General features: G+C 40.4%; 1 protein-coding gene across 6 annotated transcripts in view; it reads right to left on the minus strand.

Moving 5' to 3' along the window:
* The window catches only part of PPARGC1A (PPARG coactivator 1 alpha), a 299633-nt gene that overhangs the window by 5084 nt on the left and 270038 nt on the right, over positions 1 to 24511 (minus strand). For 4 of the 6 annotated variants that reach the window (XM_057309515.1, XM_048211778.2, XM_048211777.2 and 1 more), the window contains exons 8-12: positions 15987 to 16902; positions 15343 to 15447; positions 15069 to 15189; positions 5584 to 5705; positions 5100 to 5251 (exon numbers count right to left, since the gene is read on the minus strand). In XM_057309515.1, the coding sequence (XP_057165498.1) occupies positions 5100 to 5251; positions 5584 to 5705; positions 15069 to 15189; positions 15343 to 15447; positions 15987 to 16902 (1416 nt within the window). Of the gene's footprint in view, positions 1 to 4888; positions 4943 to 5099; positions 5252 to 5583; positions 5706 to 15068; positions 15190 to 15342; positions 15448 to 15986; positions 16903 to 24511 lie in introns of all 6 variants that reach the window. The other 2 variants (XM_057309514.1, XM_044389748.3) reach the window with 1 other exon arrangement.

Here is a 24511-nt window from a genome sequence, read left to right on the forward strand (position 1 = left end):
GATATGTCTGCTGGTCTTGCAAATGAGGAAAGACATCTTAGAAATATAATAGAAAGCCTCTTGCAAATAAATCCATTCTTTTGAGAGCCCTTACTTGAAGGGAAAACCAGTCCTTTCTGGGAAGTATTAACAATCCCACAAACAGACGAACATTTCTGTGTTTTATCCAGAGTGTTATGAAACAGAAATGTCCGAAGTGACAGAAGAGTATGAGATTAGATAATATGGCGGCGTACTCATTGACCTCACAAGCTGTTTGGCTGAAATGGTTGCAATCCCTCAAGCTCTCCAGCACCAGCCTGATTTTTCGCCCTAGCTTCAACCTACTTTAGCCATCTTAGATTTAAAGACAAGGAAATTCCTTCACTTTCTTTTCTTTCATTCTTACCATCCCTTGTATTTACTGATTTTTTTGCCGAGCAAGTTTTTCCAGGTAAGAACAGCAGTTACAGTTGGCCTCAGACATAAAAGACAGGACAAAAATGGCCAATCTTTCCTCACTAACATCTCGCAGAGTCAATTCTTAAATTACACCGGCTCCCATCCTTCTCTTCATAGATAGCCTAATGAGCAGTTGGCTTGTATCACTAAAGCTTCAAGAGCAGCTGTCATTCCAATCAAAATCTTTTTTTGTAGACACATACACACAAAAAGTCCTGCTCATTGCTTGAGATTAACCTGAAATCGGAATTGCACTTGCATCATAAATAACGTTAGAAGAGTCTCCTGGTGACCAGAGTCTGCGTAGCATTAAGGTCAGCACAGAAATGTCAAAAACACACATACGGGGCGCCTGGGTGGCTCAGTAGGTTAAGCATCTGCCTTTGCTCAGGTCATGATCCCGGAGTCCTGGATCCCAGGTTGAGCCCCGCATTGGGCTCCCTGCTCAGCAGGGAGTCTGCTTCTCCCTCTGTCGCCCATCCCACTCATGCGCTCTCTCTCTCTCAAATAAATAAATAAAATCTTTAAAAAAAAAAAAGAAAGAAAAAGAAAAAAGAAAAGAACACACATACAGATATTTCTTGAAGGACATTTTGAGAATACTTAAAATGTCTTGACTTTGGGTTCCTCTAGATCAAACCCAAAATTTCAGTGTTTCCATATTTTCATTAGCGAAAAAAATATTTGGAAACAGTGGCTGTCGATAGTTTCTTCGCTATGAATATGATAGCTGGTATTTACAAATATGCAATCACTTACACAGGCAGACTATGTCACACAATGGGCATCTACAAACTCTTTTCTACTGTATGAATACATGGTTACATGCAATTCCTGAGACAACAACATCTAGGTCACCTCTTTCTTGCCACGAAAGGATATTGCAACACAAGTAAGATATAATAGAATTTTGACAGGAAAAAGTCAAAAGCCACTCTAATTATTTTTTAAAATAAATTGTTATAAATAATGATACCATATAAATAGAAACACATCACAATACAACCGCAGTCTTTCCACCTAGAAAACTGTTGGTACAAAGCAGGTAATAAGATTAGAATTTGTTGAATGAATGTATTAATCTTGAACACCAGCATTAAAAAAAAAAAAAAAAAGTGGGTTGAAAATCTTCCCGTTGGGATCTTGGGATGATTTACCAATGAATGCCAAGAGTATATATAAAGTTATGTATATATTTGAGATGCTGATAATGTAATACATTTTTTGAGTTAATGAAGAATTTGAGATGAATGTTATTTATTTCATTTTTCTTATATGTTTAAAAGTTTTATACCATAACTAATTCCTGATGGATATATTATTACATTCTTCATATTAACCCATCCTTCTCTTCTGGTTCTATAGTCCTAATTTATTTATTTATTTATTTATTTATTTATTTATTTTTAAAGATTTTATTTATTTATTTGACAGAGATAGAGATAGCCAGCGAGAGAGGGAACACAGCAGGGGGAGTGGGAGAGGAAGAAGCAGGCTCATAGCGGAAGAGCCTGATGTGGGGCTCGATCCCATAACGCCGGGATCACGCCCTGAGCCGAAGGCAGACCTTTAACCGCTGTGCCACCCAGGCGCCCCTATAGTCCTAATTTAATTTCTATCTCTCATCTTTAAGATTCTTCATTGAGGTCTTTGAGAAAGATCCATCTGTTTATAAGACAGTAAACAGACTCACAGATTAGAGATTCACGGAAACCAGGCTTAAATCCTGGCTTTATCTAGGTAACCTTGATTGTCCCTTTAACCCTGAGTCTCACTTATAAAACTGGCTCATAATATTAACATGGAATCACCACATTCTGTACTCATAGTCTTGTAGTAATCACCAGGTGGCCCCGATAATAGAGGAACAGGATGTGTGAGCTAACAATCTGGGGAGCAAAACAGAAAAAAAAAATGATTAAATCTTTTTAAAATGATAGGGCTCTTAACTCTTGGTAAAATTAATCTAGATCACATCATTTTCACTAACTCTCAGCAGACACACGTGTGAGCCCCCAATCCCTCTAAGTGTCCAGTATGGTCTCACGCTCATCAAATTCACGGGTCATGCCCTAAAGCATTTCACATGAACTCTTCAGGGGACAAACACAGGACACATATGAATGTGTGTTGTTCGGTTCCAGAGCTGGCCCCTGATGCTGACGCTTTCATTTTAAAATAACTTGACATTTCTAACTTCTCATTGCCATCATTTTTAATTACAAACATAGCTACTATTTATTGAGCACCTACTTTATGTCAGATACTACGCCAACCACATCACAAACATGTATTTAATCTTTGCAACAACATTATGATGTAGTTTACAAACGAAGAACTGGAGGCAGAGGGAGCGTAATTGTTTGCTCAAGGTCAGCAGCTAAGTCAGGTTTCAAAACCAGGTCTATCAGATTCCGAAGCCGGGGCTCTTTCCACTCTGCTATGCCTACACTCAGATCGACTACCCTTCGTGAAATTGTAGGGCTTGAGGGAATCGGAGAAAACCCATGCTACTACAATACACATCAAACATACTTTTCAGAAAATACAGAGCCAGCTTAGCAACGGCAAAGTTTCTATTGCTGCTGGCGAGGCAGAAAGATAACAAGAGGGGAAGCATTCTTCTTAGAAATATTTCAGGGAGGCTCCAGTTCAATTTGGAAATACCATCCAATCCTCCCTCTACCAGTGATGAATCGTGATTTAAAGGCCCCTCTAGGTAGCTTATTTTAAACTCTAGATGTTTTGAAAGACTGGAAACACCCTGGCCTTCATCACTGAAGAAAATAAGTCAAATCAACTTAAGACTTCAATCCGTCTTGACTGTTTTTATCAGCCAACATTTGAACAAATGACTTGCCACCTTTTATATTTTCATCCCTAGGCCTCTATCTCTCTGACAGTCAGCTGCCTCTCCCCTGCTTCATACTATCTATTTAGCTTGTGAAGTGAATTATAGCATATTCCCCCTGAACAATGCACACCTCCTATATCAATTACTGTAGGAAGACATCACTTTGGTGGAGCGGAGAAAAAAAAATCCCTGTATTTGGTATTCATTTCTTTCTTTATACCAAGCCAAAGCAAGTGCAGACAGATATATAGTAATGCTGAGGAACAGATTTATATGTTAATCTTATGATGATTGTTATAAATTGATTTAAATTAATTACGTCATATGCACAAGACATTTGCCATTTCCCTTCCTTGATTCCTTCATCAAAGGATTTAAAGGCTTACGATATGTACATTAAATAGGGACTGGCATGCAAAGGGACCAAATTAAAATTGGGAAGAAAATTAAGATGTCCATTTTGGCATTACTTATAATGCCAAAAAAATTGAAAATTGAATAAATGTTTAGCTATAATGGAATGATTAAATATAATGGTATTCACCTAACACAATACTGTGCAACCATTAAAGTAAGTTGATAAATTATTTTAAATCCCATGAATACAGTAGAAAATGAACTTACATAACATGCATTGAGAAGAGCTGAATTTAAAAACTGATAGATCTAGGGGCGCCTGGGTGGCACAGCGGTTAAAGCGTCTGCCTTCGGCTCAGGGCGTGATCCCGGCGTTATGGGATCGAGCCCCACATCAGGCTCTTCTGCTATGAGCCTGCTTCTTTCTCTCCCACTCCCCCTGCTTGTGTTCCCTCTCTCACTGGCTGTCTCTATCTCTGTCAAATAAATAAATAAAATCTTAAAAAAAAAAAATAAAATAAATAAAAAATAAAAACTGATAGATCTAAATTACGTGAGCTCAACTATAAGAAATTAGACATCCTGAGACAAAAGACTGGACTGTAAATCACACAGCAGATCTCTAGGTGATGGGCTGACAGGTGATATTACTGTTTTTCCTAATACTTTTGACATTTTCCAAATTTTACCCCTTGAGTCTGTATAACTTTTACAACAGGAAAAAGGAATACTTACAAATGCTTCAGTTTCCTTATCTATGAGAGGATGATGATAATAATAATAATAACCACCTCCTAGGATTGTTCTGGTAATTAAATAAGAAAATGTTTGCAGAGCCCCTGGCACAGTGCCTAGCATATGGAAACACTCAAAAAATAACAGAGTTTCTTTTTCTTCTTTTGTTTTAAAGAAAGTATAGTGTGATTTAGCATATGAAATTATATTTTCTCAAGGTGTAATTTGTAGAAAATGTCTTAACATTTTTAAGAGTTTGTAGGATAATAAGGAAAAAAGCACCAGAATATTCTATTGCATATTCTGTTCCGTAAGACAAAGATGATAATGCTAAGTTTTATACAGAAGGATTCAGGGCAGGCACAGAAAGCACATTGCAAACCTATGCAAAGACACACACACACACACACACATGCACACACAACATAAACACATGTCAACACGCACACGCACAAACAGTGCAGACTTTCAACATTTGAGAAGACAGTACGAAGAATTTACTTCTGCTCTTTGCCGCCAAAACCCGAGCCCTTTGCTTCTGAAACTGTCTTGTACCTTAAAAAAGATTAAAAATAAGATAAAATCTGTATTCAAACATTCCCTTCAGCAAAATAAAGTGAGGGTCCAACCCAATATGCCTACGGTTTACATCTGCTTTCATTTTGAGCCCTCCATTATGGATTCCTCATTTCACATACAATAAAATCCATACCTAGGTCTGCATAGTTAGACTTGAAAAATTGCTTGCGTCCACAAAAGTACAGCTCGAAGTCAGTTTCATTCGACCTGCGCAAAGTGTATCCATTTTCAAGAGCAGCAAAAGCATCACAGGTATAACGGTAGGTAATGAAACCATAGCTGTCTCTGCAATGGACAAAGAAGAGAGGTTCAAAGCTGGCGAGGAAGCATTAACATAGATGCCTGGAACCCTTCCTACTTTGGAAGACTTCCCTGGTGCCAACGTCTGAACCACTGCATCCATTTATCAGTGTGATTGTCCTGTCAAGCAGCTAAATACTTATTTCTGGGACAGGAAATCTCAACTAGAAAGATTAATAAATAGGGATAAAAGAAAATAAATAAGGTTCTGAACTCAACATGTCATCTGTCAAAGCATTCCCATCCTGGTAATCTTATGGCCATAATTTTTTACATATGTCAGCTTCTAAACAAGAAATAATCTTGAAGGTTCTTACCCATCATCCCGTAGATTTACTGTGCACTCCTCAATTTCACCAAAAACTTCAAAACGGTCCCTCAGTTCCGTCCGTGTCGTGTCAGGTCTGATTTTACCAACGTAAATCACACGGCGTTCTTCCTGGGGAGGGGGTGGGAGTAAGGAGAGACTTTGGCCAGTTCTGGAGATAGGAAGGAAGTTGCACCTCTAGAAACGTTCCAAAATGTACAGTCATGCATACCGAGAACCCACCGAGCATGCTGGTTCAAGTCAAACATCCGCTAAAACGGAATGAAAAGACGACACGCGACCCAAGTCTTAGCGTCCATTTCTCCGTTCTCTGGATTCCCCCCTCCTTTCCCAGGTCCTACTCTGCAGCTCACTCTCTTCTGCTTTTGCTCACCAGCTCTGTTATTCTCTCCTGAGCTTCGACATATTACAAAAGAAATAGGGTAATGCGATCTGTTTATCACTGTTTATCACGATCCCTATTAAATACCCTAACCCTTGTGACTTGATTCTTAATCTTCAAAATTGGTCAGAAACTGACCTGTCTTGCAAAACTGTTTAATTTCTCATTTTACTCAGGATTCTCATAATGAGATGTACAAATTTTGACATCCCTCAAAACGACGACTCTTAACTCTAGAATAAATAAAAATTACCTGGAGTGCTTATTTAAAATGCAAATTATTGGGGTTTATCCCGGCAGTATTAAAAAAAATTGGAAAAGACAATTCAATGATCTTCATTTTTAATAAGCACACCCAAGTGATTCCGATATAGGTGGTCCAAAGACAATAATTTGAAAAATACAGTCTTAAAATGTAGGCTATTTTAAGCCATGGGTCTCTGAAGAATAAGAGCTATAAAAGAGGCTATAAATTTCACTTTGCCAATGAATCTTATTTTAGGAACAGACTAGAAGGGTGTGGCCTGATTTTCACAAATGGAGTCAATATCATCATAATCTGAAAGTCATCAGCAAATTATAACCTACAAAATATGGAAATAATATCTTATAGCCAAAGGATGGACTCCATTTTCACACAACAGTAAAGAAAACCCTTCTTAGTGTAAGAAGCAATCATGTATCAGTTGTTCTAAGAAGATAAGACCAAAGGTGATGATGTCTGTCAAAACTGAGGGAAGGTTTTTCCAGAACACAAGGAGCTTACATAAAGAACGTGCTTACCACCTCATCTCTACACCTACTAAGAACAAACAAGAATGATGTGAACTTAGGGTTGCAGGGGTTTCAGTTAGATGGGAGCAGAGACGAGGAAACACAGGACGAAGGCATAGATTCAGTTTGCTCACGAGTTTTCTCTGGATGTACTGAGAGTATCCTGCCTTGGATGATGTAAAGGGTAATTTGGGCTTATGGCAAAGAGACGCTCTATGTTACTCCCCGAACGCCTTTCCTTTTCATATGCCTAATATTTAGCCAAGGGCCTGGCAAAGAGAATTCAGTAAGCACTTGTGAAATATAACTAAACAATTCACAGATCTATAGTATATACTCTCCTAGGTGATCTGATCAGCCATGCCTCATCTTCTTTTACCGAATGCAACATTCATATTTCTGTTTTCATCAGAGAAGTTCCTCTGAGCTTCAGACTCAAATTGCCAACTGTCTACTTGACATCTCTGGCTGGACGTCCTCTGAGCACTTCAGACTAGACCAGCAGTCCCCAAACCCAGCTCTCCAGTCCCACCCTCTACCCTGTGGGTCTTTCTCCACTGTTCTCGTGTCAGTGAAATTAATGCCATCTAGCCAGGTATTCAGGGCAAACACCTGAGTGCCTTCCTTGATTGTTCCCTTAGTCCCCTCTACACATCCAATCACTCATTAAGCCCTGTTGATTTTTACCTCCTAAATATCTCTCTCTCTGCTCTGTCTCTCTTATTCCATCTCCCCTAAACCAAGCTGCCAGCATTTCTTTCTGGACTAGCATAGCAGCTTCTTAACTTGGATCCTGTGTCTATATTTACCCTCCTCTAATCTATTCCTTCACTTCAGTCAGAAAAATCTTTGCTAAGGGAGCAGGAATCTGATCATGTCAATTACTGTCTAAAACATATCAGGGGCCTCATAACTCTTAAGGAAAGACCTAAATGATTAACAGGACCCACCAGGCCCTGCCTTTCTCATGGGCTTCACCTCCCACATCCCCTTCTTCCCTTTACTTTCCTGTTACATTGAGCTTCTATCAGCCCCTTGTATATACTGTGCTCCTTTCCTTCTCCAAGGCCTTCGCACCTGCTGCCCCCTTGCTACTTGTAAGATCCTCCACACACTGCCTCTCCCTCCTCTTCATCAACGTAAGCATACTATAAAATTACATTGAAATCAACAATCATTTCCTTCTGAGACTTGAGATGAGGTCAGGCTTCCTATTAGTTGTTCTTATAGTACACTATTTCTCCTTTATAGTTCTCTGCCTAGTTGTAATTAAATAATTAATAGTTAATTCATTGTGTAACGTCTACCTCCCTCTACAAGGAAAGCCTCGGGAAAGCAAAAAACGCATGTCTTCTTGACTACTGTATTTTAAGGGTACTTGAAACACACCAGCGTCTCAATGAATATTTGTTGAAAAATCAATCACCAATCAATTAATCATTTTTAACCCTTACCTGTATGCCTACATGCAATCCTTACTCTGAGACTCTTTAAGACAATGGAGAATGAAAGCCAGTTTTGGTGCTTAATCACAGGGAAAACCCTGCCCACGTAGCTCAGCTGAGTGACTTGACAAAGACTTTCAGGATTTGTTTTTGCAGGTTTAAGTAGAAGAAGAATGGAGGACTACATGTTTGCAGAACTCTCACTCTTAAAAACCACTTCTGAACATCGGAGGTGGGCCTCCACTGAAACACTCAGTAAAACACAGTTCCTCTGACAACAGCAATCAGGCCTAAATAATTGACCAGGTGAAGTAGAGCGAACAGAGTCGACTGCCTGATTCACTTCCATGTAGATTGTATGTCGTCTCAACTGAAGGCTGCAATTGCATTGTTCCAGAGCACCCAGCACACCCTGGAGATCAATAAATATAAATGGATGGCGAGGCTCACCCTGGGGCAGTGTTATACAGTGTTGTAAGGGAGTCATAACACCACATTCCATTCTATTTACGCAGCCAGCTCCAGCCAAACAGCCAAATGGGATGGGACTGTTATCTAAACTTTCTGGCGCCTGCTTGCATGGGTGTTATGGTTTTTTAGTTGATTTTTTTTTAATGGGCCTTTTTAGGAAGGTTACTACTGTATAAAGAAAAAGGAGGGGGAATGTAGAAGACAGAGAAAGAAATTGAACCATCACAAAGAAATTGCTCAACTACCATTATGGGAATACACACAGCCTACGTATTCAAGGAAATCTGAAGTTAAAGCTAAAATCGACCATATGCACGTCCATATGCAGACATATTGGGACAGTCTCTGAATTGCTTCTTTATACAAAACTGTATGCAACAATGATCCTACAAAGAAGATAAACCAGAGGACCTTTTCGGATACTGATACATTCTGCAGTAAAAAGAAGACACAATCTAGATGGGAAAAACAGAAACCCCAAGGGCTGGTGCGCAATCACATAAACTACCTATTTGTCTATCGTCTCCTTTTATGAAACACAGGAATGGAACCACGTCTTGCTTCCTTACAAAGATCAGAGATTGAATACATGCTGAAATTCTCATTTTAGAAAATGATTAGAGTGCTTGGTTTTCCTAGTGCTAAAAATGAAACTAAAAGGCATCTGAAGGTCTAAAAGCAAAGACAAAAATCTTTCAAAGATTGGCCAAAATGTCTAGCAAAGAAACGATTATTTTTAACATGTTGCAGTTTTATTAGACAGATGAATAGATTCCATATCTTTAAAAAACCTTAACATTTGCAGCCAATTTTTCAAGACATTAATTTCTAAACAGGAGATGAAAGGAAAAGAAATCAAATTGCTTAATAACATTTTCAACTTCTTAAAGGCTTGGAGGAACTCTAAACCTTTGGAAAAAGCTCCTTGAAAAATGATTTTCAGACCAGTTTTCACCATTGAGGAAGATGGAACATTCATCAAATATCTTTTAGCTTCAATTTTCACAAAAGCTAGTTTGCTGATGGGGTGGATAACAAAATTGAAGATTTATATTGCATTAACAGGTATAGTAAATCATCGTTACATCAAAATACAGGGGGATAAATAAAGAAAAAAAAAGAACTGAAATTAACTGACTTTGCATCATCAAAATCTTTATCAAAAAGAGAACAGAGCCTCCCAGTTAGCTGGGGAAAACATACAATGGTTGTTTCTCAACAACAAATAAGCTAGCCTTGGTAAAAGGGATTTGACTAAGAGAAAGGGAATTTAGTAAGGAGATTAACATTTATTGAATTCTAATATATGCCAAGTACAGTGCTTGATGCTTCTGTATGGGTGATCTCACCAAAATGCTCTGCAATGCTAGGTAACAACAAGGAACAGCCTGATGTAATTTAGATTTTGGTTCTCAGAACTTCTACATTTCCAAGTCAGGATAATGTAAAAATTCTTTCTCCTACGCTAAGGAAACTGCATGCCAACTTCAGCCATGAAAGATTTATATTCATTTCCAGATCAGCTACCACCCTGACTTCCTCGGAAATTCCAAAGAAATTCCAAATACTATATGTGAGATGAATGGATAAAATCTATGCCATTTGAGGCTGAATGATATAGCGAGGTCCTCCATCTAAAGATAAAGTGAGGGGGCGGATGGTTGTGAAAAGGCATGTATGGACAGAAAGAAATGCCAAAACCTCGACAAAAGGTCAAAAATGTGGGTTTTTTTTTTCTCTCTTTCCCTTCGTATTGATTACGCTATTTAATTCACTAAGTGCTTACTACTAGGGGGCACTCTTACGGGAGAAACAAAACAACAGCACTCAGTTTTCCAAAGTTACTTGCCTCCAACTACCACCCCAGAATACTCTCCCCTAGAGTCTAAGGTTGGATCAGTGTGAATAAATCCAGGGTAGTCTACTAGAGCTAACTGCAAGGAAACACAATGAAAAGACAGAAAGCACAAACACTATAGACTCAGAGAATGTGGGACAACTTTCAATAAAGCTGTTAATTTCTAAATAGTGACCTTCAATTCATTATAGAACATATATTCTAACCCACAGGAAATATCTCTTGAAAGAGGTTTGGATAGAAAACTATTTTCTCCAACAATAACTATGAAAAATTACACAATTTTTTTTCCCCATTTGGAAGAAGCTGATAATTATCCGTGATGAAGCACTCTTCCTGGCTCAGGGGCTGCCTACGGATGAATGGAAGGGAGAAATGGAGTGGCGCTGTCATTGCCAAGGCACATCCGGTTTGGGTTTTGAGCACTGAGCCATATCCTAATGTGTAGATTTGCCCTTTAAATTAACATCCCATTATCATGTTTTCTGGCAGAAAATTGTACCGACTGCAAATGGAGTTGGACTTAGAACTCCTCAAGAAATGAGAGCAGTGACAGTTTAGACATTAAGTACCAAACTCTGGCTTACAAGTTCCGATTAACCTGAATGATTGCAAGCCTAGGACACTAAGGAAGGGTAGAGGGTGAAAGGGTTTTGGTGGAACATGGAGGAAAGGAGCAACCAAAACAACGGCAATGGTCAACCACAGTATAAGATTCTGTGTCAGTAACTACTGATTATTAGTCTTCTCTTAACTCTCAGACTTGTTGCACTCAGGCTGGTCTGGATAAGATTTTTAGATGCATAAGCAATGAAAAGTAGACAGACCTCCTAAACCATCTCCTTATGGAACTCAAAATGAAAGCGACATAGACCACAAGACAAAGGTGGCAAAGACTACTTTAATTTTGTAAAATATCAATTATTAGATGATTTTAACATTGTTTTTCATTTTCTTCTGGAGCCTCTGCTTTGCTAGGCCTCTCATTATATGACTGATCTGAATTAATAGATAACCAGCACCATACCCTCGACATCCCGAAACATAATTTGCTACTTGTTCAGTATTTTAAAGGTGTCTCAAAAATATGAATGGAAATCACCTACCCAACCAGCTTGGGTGGACCGTCCTATTTCCTTTAGCTGTTTCATGAATGACATCACAAGCTAATCCAGTCAAACGAATCAAAACCCATTGCATGTGTCTCTGGGCCCGAGTCCATAAAAATACATTTTGCAAATGCACTGTGGCACAAGAAAGCAGATCGTCTTGAGGAAGGAAATCGATCAGAAAATCTTCCCATGGGTAAACTCATTAAGTAGTTCCACTATGCCTCCGAGATAGACTTCAAAATCCTTATCATGACTTCCAGGACACTTTAGGGATCTGGCTTTCGTGGAGCCCTCCAGACTCATTTCCTGTTGCTCCCGTGCCCCAGTGTTCTGGGTAAATGACCAGCAGTTTCCCAATATACCTTGCTTTTGTCCAGGGACTTAGTAGGAGCTCTAGCTTCTGCCTAGAATAGCAATGCCCAATAAAAATACAATGCTGCATTTACAATTTTAAATTTTCTAGGAGGCACATCTTAAAAAATAAAAAGAAACAGAAAATTGAATTTTAATAATGTATTTTACTTAGCTCAATACATCCAAAATATTGTTTCAAATGGTCATTGATATAAAAAGTATGAATGAGGCATTTTACACTTTTCTTTTGAACTAAGTCTTTAAAATTCAATCACATTTATTAGTGCATCTTAATTCCGAACTAGCTGCATTTACTGTGTGCCCAGTGGCCACCATATTGCACAGCACAGGTGTAGAAAAACTTTCTCCTCCTTCTCTTTTGATTTCAGATCAATCTCACCCTCTCTATGGATGCCCTCAGTCGTTCTCAGGTCTAGAAGGAAATTCCCCCATTTGTCACCAGCGTACCTTAGATTACCTTCTGCAATAGCACTTAACATACCCTATTGCTTGTTTGCATATCTTTATCTGCCAGTAGACTTGAAGCTCTCTGGATTCCAGGTCTAACCTAATTTTACATCCCAAGCACCTAGCAAATGTTTGTCACATAAAGGATCATCAGTTTTCACTTATATTAAGCAGAAATAGCATATCACTGTCCAAGAGGGGATTAGTTTAATAATAAGTCCCAAATCTTTATATTAAGCTCTTATTAACTATAGTTCACTGTGTTGGTAAACTAAGTCATCTCTATATCCTAGTTTTGGGGGTTTTGTTGTTGTTTTAATCTCCTTTTCCAAAACAAAAACAAAAACAAAATCTCAAAGCAAAAATTCTGACAAATGCTTAGTTAATTTCTGATGACTTAATGTAGGCCAACTTGACATCTGTACTCTATAAGCCATCTTTGAGAGAGAACTGATAAAGGCTGTCTTACTCAAAGAATTAACTAAAGAATCGGTCAACATTTGTGACACAAAGAAAAGGCAGGAGGTATCTGCTTTCAGTCTGGGGCTAGTGACCTCAAGGTTGCTTTTGATGCAGGCATCAACTATGGGATGTAGACCAATCACACTATTTGATGTTTTGGAAAGAGCCAGCTAATGAAAGGACCCCTCCCTCCCTTTATGTACTTTGGTTAAGTATCTGGCACTAAATTATCTTTGGAAGGAAGAAAAGAAGCACAAGCTATATAGCTACATTTATCCACAGCTTTGGTTATAGTGGTGTATTTTGCCCAAATGAGCAAATACTCGATGAAACTATTAATCTCTCTCTTCAATGTGATACTTTTTGGAAGAAACATGAAGGATTTTATAAAATATGAATGTGCAAACACTGAAATAACTATTTTCCTACATGCTTGCTCAACATGATTCTCTCTTTGTAAAGATTAACTGTAATGTGCCATATTAAAAGGCTTTGTAAACTTTATGGCATTATATAAATGTGAGTTATTATAATTATTGAACAGGCTATTAATTAAATACAGCAAAATTAGAAAAATTGAATTTTTAATTTTCATTAGTCTTCTTAAGTGTTAACTAATGACACTCTGGCAGCTCTTAATATCACAGCTCATTTGAAAGTTGAGAAAAATGAGGAAAAGTGTTGTAATTTGCACAAGACTTTTGATTCAGTCTCCGGTAGATTCCATGTTAAATGACAGCAAACACTCTAGACCTTTAGCCTAAGTATTCAATTACTTCTCCCTTCTTTTTTTCCTTGAGTGCCTGTGATGAACAAGCCTCTTGGTTCACCTTTTCCCTCTAGTTGATAACTGTTGGCCACTGCTTGATTCTGACTCCATTAGTTCTTTTTTGTAGGTTTTTCAAGATTTTGTGGGTGGTAGTAGGCACTATATAAATCTAACCTTTACAGTTAAAAGTCATTTCCCTAAATGTTGGTTACTTTCTATGCAAGATATGTGCAAAGCTGATCTAACTGAAATGACTCCTAGGAGCTAGCCCATATAGGCAGCTGAAGGGAACAAAAGCAGTGCCACTTCTGATTGATTACTCAGTGCTCCCTGAAGCACTGAGTTGGGAGAGACCCAAAGCTTCCCTGTGCGCTCAGTGGGAAGAGTTCCATAATTGATTAGGCATGTCTGCCATGAACAAAACTGATAAGTAGAGTGAGGGGGGCTTTGCCATCTGAGTTCTAGGCTGATAAGCAATAGGAAGGAGGTGGGGTGAAGTCTACCTGTTTGTGAGCAGGTGCTGAAAAACTACTGACCGGCAGAGAACTAACAAGTTCAACATAACCTGGATCTTTAGACCAAAGAACCAGTAATGCCTGTATGTCAAGGAAACGCGATACCCTGCAGAAAGTAGTCCCGAAATACAGAACGGGTTATTGCCAAGTAGTTCATGAGAAATGTAGATGTGTCAACTACCCAGTGAGATGCTGACCCAGCACAAGTATGAAATGATGACTTTTTAGCCCCTCTTCCTGTCCTGCCTTCTTCAAATCTAGCTCGAACCCAGTCCCTTCATGGACAATCCAATTCTAACACCTGCCCAAAAGACAAAAAACTGAAACCAAACACTGATACCGCCTTATCTCCCACTCCGACAAAAAGGCCACAGACAACAGTCCAAAAAACTCATCGTCTGACCTGATGGAACCAGCATTTGACCAAAAAAAAAAAAAAAAAAAAAAAAAAAAAAAATCCCTGCTCCCTCCATTTTGGAAAACAAAAGTGGAAAACAGTAAATGAGCTTCCAGATGAATGAGAAATATGAAGTATGAATAAGAAAACATACACTCATTTAACATTTTGTTTCCCCAAGAGGGATTGGGGACCCATTGGTGTTTTAAAGTCAAAAGGCTGTGGAATATTGCATATTCTAACAAAGCCTTAGCTTTAGTTTATTTTCTAATCAAAGAAAGAAAGAGAAAGAAAGAAAGAAAGAAAGAAAGAAAGAAAGAAAGAAAGAAAGAAAAGAAGAAAGAAAGAGGAAGAAAGAGAGAGAGAGAGAGAAAGGAAAAAGAAGAAGAGAAAAGAAAAGAAAAAAGGAGAGAAATAAGAAAGGAAAAGAAACCCACTAAAGCGAAAGTGAGCTCCAAGCTGCTTACAATTGCCTTCTGCCTCTGCCTCTCCCTTTGTTTGGCCCTCTCAGACTCCCGCTTCTCATACTCTTTGCGGTATTCTTCCCTCTTCAGCCTTTCGTGCTGATATTCCTCGTAGCTGTCATACCTGAGAAACATAACTTCATCATTAAGTCAACCGCCTCCGTTTACACGAGCACAATGAATCACGAACCGGGGAGGGGGCGGGGTGCAAGCTAACCGGTGTCATCTAGAGGAGGGGCAAGAGGAGGAGCCAAAGGAAAATGACCTGCTTCCTTACCTGGGCCTACGGCTGTAGGGCGACCTGGAACGTGATCTTGCGCACAGAGGGGAATTTCGGTGCGCACGGTGTCTGCAGTGGCTCGACTCATAGTAGTAGCAAGATCTGCGAGCGAGAAGAAAAACAAAAAGGGCATTTGCAACTGCCACTTACCCCCGCTTTATCGGCCCAACTGAGCATGCCCTGAAACACCGGATGACATAAAGCAGCTTTTTTTCTTCCTAGCTACTGGTGAGGTTTCCCAGTGACAGTTTGTGATCATCTAGTCAGCTTAGAGGTCTGGGAGTGATGTGTTCTCTCCCAGCCCCTCTTATTGATGTTAACGCCGAGCGCCAGTCTGGTGCACTGTCAGCTTTATCTTGCATGGATCTCAACTATCCTGGCATAGGGCAGCTCTCCAGGTAATGGAAAAAGTTAGATGAGCAAGTTTCTTACAAATTGCTCTCTGTGATCCGACTGGCTCAAGGCACTGTGTCAGCTCTAGGCTGACAGATTTCAGAGAAGATGGGGGAAGAATGTCTAACAACAACCTGGTTAGTTCCAGAGGCGCTGGGAATGGCCTGGTGAGAGGGGCTGGGGCTGTCTGTGGGCTTTAAATGCGGTTGTTGGACCTTACTCTTTGGGTGGACATTGCCAAGGTTTACCTTGAAGAGGATCTACTGCCTGGGGACCTTGATCTTGACCTGGAATATGGTGATCGGGAACACGACCTGTGTCGAGAAAAGGACCTTGAACGAGAGCGCATCCTTTGGGGTCTTTGAGCAAATAAGGATTTGGGTGGTGACACGGAATCTCTACATGGAGAGTTAAAAGAAGAGCAAGAAGGCGACACATTGAACAATGAATAGGATTGCGTGCCATCCCAAGGGTAGTTCAGTTTATCACTTTCATCTTCGCTGTCATCAAACAGGCCATCCATGGCTAGTCCTGAATTTATAAACATAGGTAGTTTGGAGAATTGTTCATTACTGAAATCACTGTCCCTCAGTTCACTGGTCTTGTCTGCTTCGTCGTCAAAAACAGCTTGACTGGGATGACCGAAGTGCTTGTTCAGCTCGGCTCGGATTTCCTGGTCTTGGAGCTGTTTTCTGGTGCTGCAAGGAGAGACCTGCTTGCCCGCCTCCGAAGTCTCTCTCAGGTAGCACTGGTCTGAATCTGTGGAAGAGCAGATTTGCCCCTGCCGATCGGAGGAGACATCTTTATATGCTAGTGGTCTAGAGTCTTGGAGCTCCTGTGATAGATTAATGAGTATTTCCGTTTTGGAATTAATTGACTGACAATAGTCATGGTCACCAAACAGCCGTAGACTGGGCCGCTTGGCCTTCCTTTCCTCGTGTCCACTGGTGAGCACGGAGGTCTTGCTGAGCTGTGCGTACAGCTCAGACTGCTCGGGCCCTTTCCTGGTGGAGGTATTGCCTTGGGCGCCCGAAGGCTCACTGTTCCGGGGCTTCTTCGACGGCGGAGGTACCACAGTCTTGCAAGAGGACTTCAGCTTTGGGGAAGTCCTGAAAGGATTATCTTGGTTGGCTTTATGAGGAGGAGTTGTGGGTGGAGTTAGGCCTGAGGTCAAAAAGGAAAAACAGCCACAACAACAACAAGGAGGGGGTGGGGGGTGGGGAGAGAGACAAGAGACAGAGATCGTGTTGTTAAATGCCAGGAACATGTTTCCTGAACTTTTCCAGGATTTCAGACAAGGAACCGAAATTCATGACAAGGCCTGAAAAAGTGCCTGTCTCCCCCTCGGTCTCTGTCACCAAGGAAAGATGGACGTCACTACCGCCGGGCAGCCGTGAAATCCGTGATATTTTGTATTTTAAACGCCCGTGCTAACAGATCTTGCTTCCCAGAAAACATGAACGCCTCACTACCGGCCTCCACCACACCAGGCACTACCAGAGCTCGCGTCTCCGGGGGCGCGGTCTGTCTGCCTTACAGAGAATGAACAGTGGGGCCGGGGGGGGGGGGGGGGGGGGGCGGGGGGGGTGCAGAGCAGCTTGGGTAGCCCTCGTCTGCAAAGAAGGCTGCCGAGCACACAAGTGGCTCAGAAATTGTTCTCCCATCAAGGATATCTACCCATGGAGCCCAAGAACTAGGCAACTTAAAAAAAAGAAAGGGAAAAAAAAAAGATGGGATGACAGCAAATGTGGGGCAGGGTCAGAATGACAGACACAACTTCCAAGTGAAGTTCAGAAACACATGACAGACCGAGGCAGGGAACCAGACAGCTCTGCAACTTGACGGGATGTTTCTTTGCCTCCACAGTTCATTAACTTAGTAAACCATGGCTAATGTAGGTATAATACTTTCTTGTAAGCATAACTAATACATTCCGTCTAAAATATGCTTCTGCGACAGAACCCTAAATGAACAGGAACACTAAATATCACAGTGCCAGTGGGCCGTTTTATTTAGAGCACATCGGGGCGGGCGGCGAGGCTGAAGGATTGAAGCGGATCCAAACTTCAGCAACCAACTAATTAAAAAAGTAAAAATTAAATAAATAAAGGGAGACGAGAGAAACCCCATCAGTCGGGCCTTTTGTCCTTTTCTAGGGAAGAGCAGAAAAATGCCATCAGAGGCCATCGTGGGAGAGTCTGTGAATCACAGTTGCCTCCCCTGTGTTTTACCCCTGAGAAAGTTCTAGGCATCCCTTTACACCGAAGGAGGGTAATTGGGAAACGGCTCCAGAGGCCAAGGAACTTTGAAGAAGGGCAGGCTGGAGTTCAAATGACTTTATGCTTACAAGGGAATATTTGAGTTTACCACACATTTTCTATTTAGAAGGATGGGTAAAGGCTATTCAGCAGAAAAGAACTTCTAGTCTGCTAACAAGCCTGGGGTTAGACTTAAGGCAACTGCGCATTTCAAGGAAATGGCAGAGAAATCTAACCCTGCTGGAGAAAGGAAAAAAAAAAAAAAATATATATATATATATACACACACATATATATGTATGTATACACACACACACACACACACACACACACACACACACATAACCAAGTAGGTTACAGAAAGCCACTTGAAATTTTGATATGATCAGGAAAATACTGCCTCTTTCTCCCACTTTACAATAAAAAAGTGGAAGACATTAATATTAATATCTCCTCTATAATAAAATATTTTACACTAATATTTGGCAATTTTTATTATGCATAGCTAACCCTCCTTAAATGAGAGAAAACCTACAAAAATGCAAGGTAATTTGATTCTGGAAATCCATCCCAGAAAAGTTCAGAAAGACAGGGAAATACAAACATAAAGAGAAGGGACACATCAGAGTCCCAGAAAAGCTCCCTCGAGTAGCAGCCAGGCACTGTTCTCCAGAAGATAACCGGGAGGGGACATACTATTGAACGAAACATCAGTGTCACTGAGGCACACTCTCCTTTTGTTCCCTCTTTCGCGGACAAGTATGTCTTTTCCTCAATCTAAGAAATTCCTATATAATCGAATTGTCTCCTTTCTCTCTCTTTTTCCCTCGTTTTTGCACAGCCGCGTCATAACACGGATGTCTACCGCATGCTGCCTTCGATTGCCATTACAACAAATTTTAAGATCCTGATGCCCCCCCTCAAACAAATGACAAATTCTCAGATATTTCTCATAGGAGGCTAACGTGCTCAAAGAAATAATGATGAATAATCTCTCTTTGCTGAGCAAATAACAGTCAAATATTCCAAATGACGTAGCCCTTGAATGGGGGAGACGACATTTGACATCCTAAAATCCGATTTCATAAATCTTCTCGTGGTTTCCAAAGTAGGATAGATTTTACTTTCCTAATAATTTACTGCCAGGATCACTCGTTTGATACTTATCAGATAATGCTATATATTCTTACACATCTCTTTTTGAATGTATGTTTTATCTTGTCTCTCCAAATAAATTATATGCTCTTAGTGGAATATTGCCTGGGCTTCTTTTTGCAAAAATTCTTACTCGTATTTTTTTTCTCCCTAGGGGCGCCTGGGTGGCTCAGTCTGTTAAGCGTCTGCCTTCGGCTCAGCTCATGATCTCAGGGTCCTGGGATCGAGCCCCGTATTGGTATTGGGCTCCCTACTCAGCGGGGAGCCTGCTTCTTCCTCTGCCTCTCCGGCTCCCCCTGCTTGTGCTCGCTCGCTTTCTCTTTGTCAAATAAATAAATAAATAAAATCTTTAAAACATTTTTTTTTCTACATTCTCCTTTAGTAGTGGGTCTCACATTTCAGTGGCCCAAGAATAACTTGGGAAGCTGGTCAAACATTTTTAATGAGGTGGTTCATGGACCACATATGGAGAGCCTCTGTCCTGTCATATCCATGCAGCACATTGCCTTGTTCTCAGGTACATGTATTTTGACTGACATTCTAGACGTATAAAAAGAAACCCTAAACTTCAGAAACACCAAATTAGGCCACTATTAAAGAGAGACTAGTTCTAAATATAGCTCGGCTATCTAGGGATTTTAAATATAGAAATTCTTTTTAGTCTTGAACATTTGAAACCCTTGTCCTAGTACCTAAGCTCATTATCGCTTAAATAACTGATTCTCAAGTTGCTCTTGGGAGTGGCGACACCCTGATTGTTGTCGTGGGTTTTTTTGTGTGTTTTTTTTTTTTCTTTTGAGTTAAAAGCCAAGCCTTTTACCTTCTTCCCATCTTAGGCAGCCTGCAGCAAGGGGAACAGACATTCACTGAACACCTACTACGTGCTGGATAATATACCAGAGGCTGGAACATCAGGGACTTCATGGGCCAATCTCCACAACTTGAAGAAAGTACGTGTTCTTGCGCATATGCTTAAAATTTACAGAAGCACTGAGATAACCAAATAGACACCCTAGGAGTGAAAATAGGGCTGTAAATTTCTGTTGGCACACTTTGTTAAAAATAATAATAATAATACTTGCCCAATGGACTGAAGTTATTTTAGGGTTAGTGAGTAGGTGGGTAAGGGAAAACAATTCCGGTAGTTCCCTAAACTTTTTACTGTTTACTGAAATGTCTTTATTCAGAGACTACCTCCCGGCAAGACTGAGAAATCTCAAGGGCGGAACCACCAGCACCTAACTGAAAATCTATTTGCAGGTGGAGTGGAGAGCCAAAGCAAAACAAAGCGCAAGAAGTACTTGTTTTTTGTGTTTGGGTTTTTTTTAACATAGTGTCAAACTTTTAAGAGCCACTGATGGGGCAGGGACCCCCTTCCTGCACGCAAACTAATTGGCTCTCTCCCAGGTGCCCCGGCCGGAGCTCGGTCCCCTGCGCTGGGAGGGCAGTCAGTACTCGATTCCTTCATGCACTTCCTTTGCTCATCTTCCCTCCAATGGCCAGACTCTCAATTTCACCCCACGAGCTTAAATCAACAGCGCTAATGCCTCCCATCACCTCCGGATTATTTCCTGTGTGTTGATTTTCTGGGGAATGTGTACATTTTGGTGTTGACAGTACAAGGTATATTCCATGCTCTCTCTTGAACTTAGCAGGTTTTGACAGATTTATGTGAGGACAGATGGCCATTACAGGCTGAAGGCTGACAAGAGGCAGTTCAGAACATTGTTAACACACTTGCACAAACTCTCAGCAGTGCAGAATGTAATTCAGACTAGAGCTTTTTTATTACTGCCTATTTTCTTTTGTCAAAAGAGCCTGCTGTGCAGAGCAACAAATGGCTGCTATTACCCAGAATGTAATGGGTGTCAGACAAATCACGTAACACAAACAATCAAGAGTATGTAGGTCATATTTCAACAGAGCACAACCTTAGCAATATTTATGATTACTGCATTGAAATGTGTTCTATAATAAACAAGTGCTTCTGCATCACTCACACTTCTGCACTTCTGCACAGCAAATTGGGGAGAAGTGCCACACACTCCACAGTCATCCTTCTAAACAGCCCTTGTATTTAAAAAAAAAAAAAAAAAGTCAGAGACAAGTTTTGTTTTGTTTTGTTTTTCATTATGTGCCATAAAACGATTTTCTTTGACGAGTTCCCTTTTGGGTTTGTTTGTTTAATTGAATGACTCTGATAAATGATGACTGCCCTGGTGTGTGTGTGTGTGTGTGTGTGTGTGTGTGTGTGTGTTCCACAATCCGCCCAATGACTTCAGCAGGGTCTTGTTTTGTTGCTGTTGTTGTTTTAATAGTTTATAACATATTACGGAATCCACTGCTCTATCCGTGACTTGCTTTGGTGTTTGTGACGGTGGGATTTTCCTTAGGTCACATGGCAGTTGCAATATTTCTTGAGGAAGAACAATGAGAAGATGAGTTTCTTATTTGCTTAAAAAGTTACTAAAAAAGGACCAGGCAGAGAGGTGTGTGGCTTATCCTACTTTTATATTTCATGCCTCAAGAACTTGGAGTGGGTGTCAAGGGATCACAGGAAGGGCTGATACTAAGGATGAATTGTTACTGCTCTGCTGGTGAGCATATTTTGCTATAAAAGCTCCTCCCCAACTTCCCCAGGACTCCCTGGAGGTCCAGAGAGGCCAGCCACTGAAGGGTTAATGCTCCCAGGGGGAACCTCTCACACCCTGTACTCTGGAGGCCATCACCCCAGGCTGTTCTGACTGTAGTACCCCTGCCTTTATTGCTTTTTCAATATGTCCTGTTTCACCCCTGATTCCCAGGGAGCAAACTGGCCTCACAGAAAAGCTCCAGAGCATTCCTATGACATGTACCTAATTCCCCAACTCTTGCTCATGGAAAACTAAGATATGAATTGGCGTCCATGCAGTTTCCCACATTGCCGGGGCAGGAGTAGGGATCAGGGTTAGGGGAGGGGAAACCTGCCTTCCAGGCAGCTATCACCAATGTCCCCCCTACCCCCCAAGCTGATGTGGGAGAGGAAAGTCCTTTGTTATTCTTGGCTTAGAAGAAATTTGGATAGTATTATTTCCCAAAAAGATACCTCAGGAACAAAGGAATGATCTTTCCAGATGTTGGGTCAAGAAGAATGAGATCAAAAAAAGAAAATGAAGGATATAGTTGAAATATGGGAGAAATCCCTGACCGTAAGAGTTGCCAAACACTGGAATGGGCTGTAAAGAGAATTTGTGGGTCTCCCTTTCTTGGATTTTTCAGGCTCAGGAATGGATTATATGACCTGTCAAAATCACTTTTCAGTTCTCTCATGCTGGGGTTTTCCTTTTAAAACTACCAACTACTACTCATATTTTGCTTTGGTTTATTTCCCCAAAGGTAAGTCACATACAAAAGACACATATACCGAAAGGATACAGCAAATTTTTGCTGTCTGTCAATGTTCTGTCCAGCAAAATGAATTTTTAAATGGGAAGTCCAAAAAGGATAATAACATAAAACTCCGCATAAAAGAAATTACAAATTGATTGGTTAATGAGTGGGCTCTTAAACACAAGTCCACCAAAGTGCAGTTTGAATGATTGCCAATTTAAAACAAGGCCAAACATAAAGTGAAAAATAAACAGCATCCAATCACTCATCTTCTGTCATCAAAACCATGAGGAAAAGACAATACAAATGGAAGACAACTTCCCTAAGACCCAGTGTGTTAGGGTGATGAGACTGCCAATTATTTGGTTGTTCTCATTTCTCTACTTAGTTATAAAAGAATTATATTGCTTTTTATTACTTTCACAGTAATAACTTTAAAAACAATCTACATGTCCATGTACACACACATATATACATATGTGAAATTTTGGGGTCAGCCACTTTGGTCCCTAACCAAATTTCTTCATGTCTGCTGGCTAAAACCATCATCTGGTTGAGCTGACATTGCTTTGCCATTTTCATTTCAGAAACAAAAAAAAGTCTAGCACTCTGAAAATCGCCATATGCAATAGATTTAAATGCCTTCTGCCAAAAGAGCATTCTCTCCTCTGATCTTGCTTTACTAACAGCTATTTTGAAATCAAATTAGTTTTTACACCTGTAAAAAAGAAGTGTTTTTTTTATCAGCCAAAATGAGCTAGTTTAGGACAATCACAAAGTCAGACCAGCTGGCAATACCTAATAAAGCAAACTTCCTGTCTCATCCCTCCTGTTTCCCAAAGACTCTGCAGATGGGGCAGAGGGATTATTCTGGAGGTCTCAGAATTTTGTTGACTTTTTACACTTGTACTTCAATGTTTGGAAAATTTCACCACCATTTGTGAGAGTAAAGAGAAAGAAGACAGCAGAAAGTCCTGGGCAACAGCTTGATCCATTTCCTTGGCCAGAACCACATGGATTAAGCCTGTAGACCAAGGACCAACGAATCAACCACGTGACTGTTTCCACCCCGTCTACCCCCTTGCTGCACCTATGGCTGACATCATTAATTGATTGTGACCTTTGCACCGAGTATAGACTTGGCCTTGGAATTCTCAACACAATGCTCCTGGCAGCCAATAACCAATCAATGACACTTGGCAAGTGAAATGAAACCTATTTAACATAACAGATGTTGACTACTCTCTTTACAATTCAGGCTTCAGGAAAGAGACACCATCTCTAATTGGACAGACATGCTTTGAACCCGGATCCACCACAGAGCTAGTGTCAACATATAGCTTTTTCCTCGACGATGCAATGGCCAGAGAATCAAAAAGATAACACATACAACATGCTTACTGGGGAGTGCCTAACCTCCAGGATGCGTAGTAATGTAGAAGGAGCTGCTGTTGAGATAGTATCAAAGAGGAGAATTTTCTACCTCGATTTAGCAGATCCCATACCCACACCCAAAATGGTGTATGTTCAGTTTTATGAGGGAATTAGAGGGATTTTTGCCACAAAGAAAATATGTAACTTTATATATGAGTGTGCCAAAGAGAGAACAACATTAGGGCCAATGAAAGGGAACGGGTGAAGATAATCAAACATTGAAAAGATGAGCAATCAGGTACAATGACCTCGGCAGGTAAAGTTAATGCAGAATTAGTAATGAAAGATCTCATATTTATGGAATACTTCTATACGCTGGCACTGGAGGAAGCCTTTTTCATGTTTTATCTCTCTCCTCAGAGCGACCCAATGAGAGACGGGTACTGTTATTATCTTCATTGGGTTCATTAGGATCCCGAGTCTTACAAAAGTTAATTAAAATGACCAAAGGCCACCTTGCTAGATGGTAGATTCAGAATTTGAACTTGGGTTTGTCCAGTGTCAGAACCAAGGTTTTGCACAACCTCACTAAGCCATGCCGTCGGCTTTTAGAAAAT

The sequence above is a fragment of the Ursus arctos genome, unplaced genomic scaffold (genome assembly GCF_023065955.2).
Source record: "Ursus arctos isolate Adak ecotype North America unplaced genomic scaffold, UrsArc2.0 scaffold_9, whole genome shotgun sequence".
NCBI lineage: Eukaryota > Metazoa > Chordata > Mammalia > Carnivora > Ursidae > Ursus > Ursus arctos.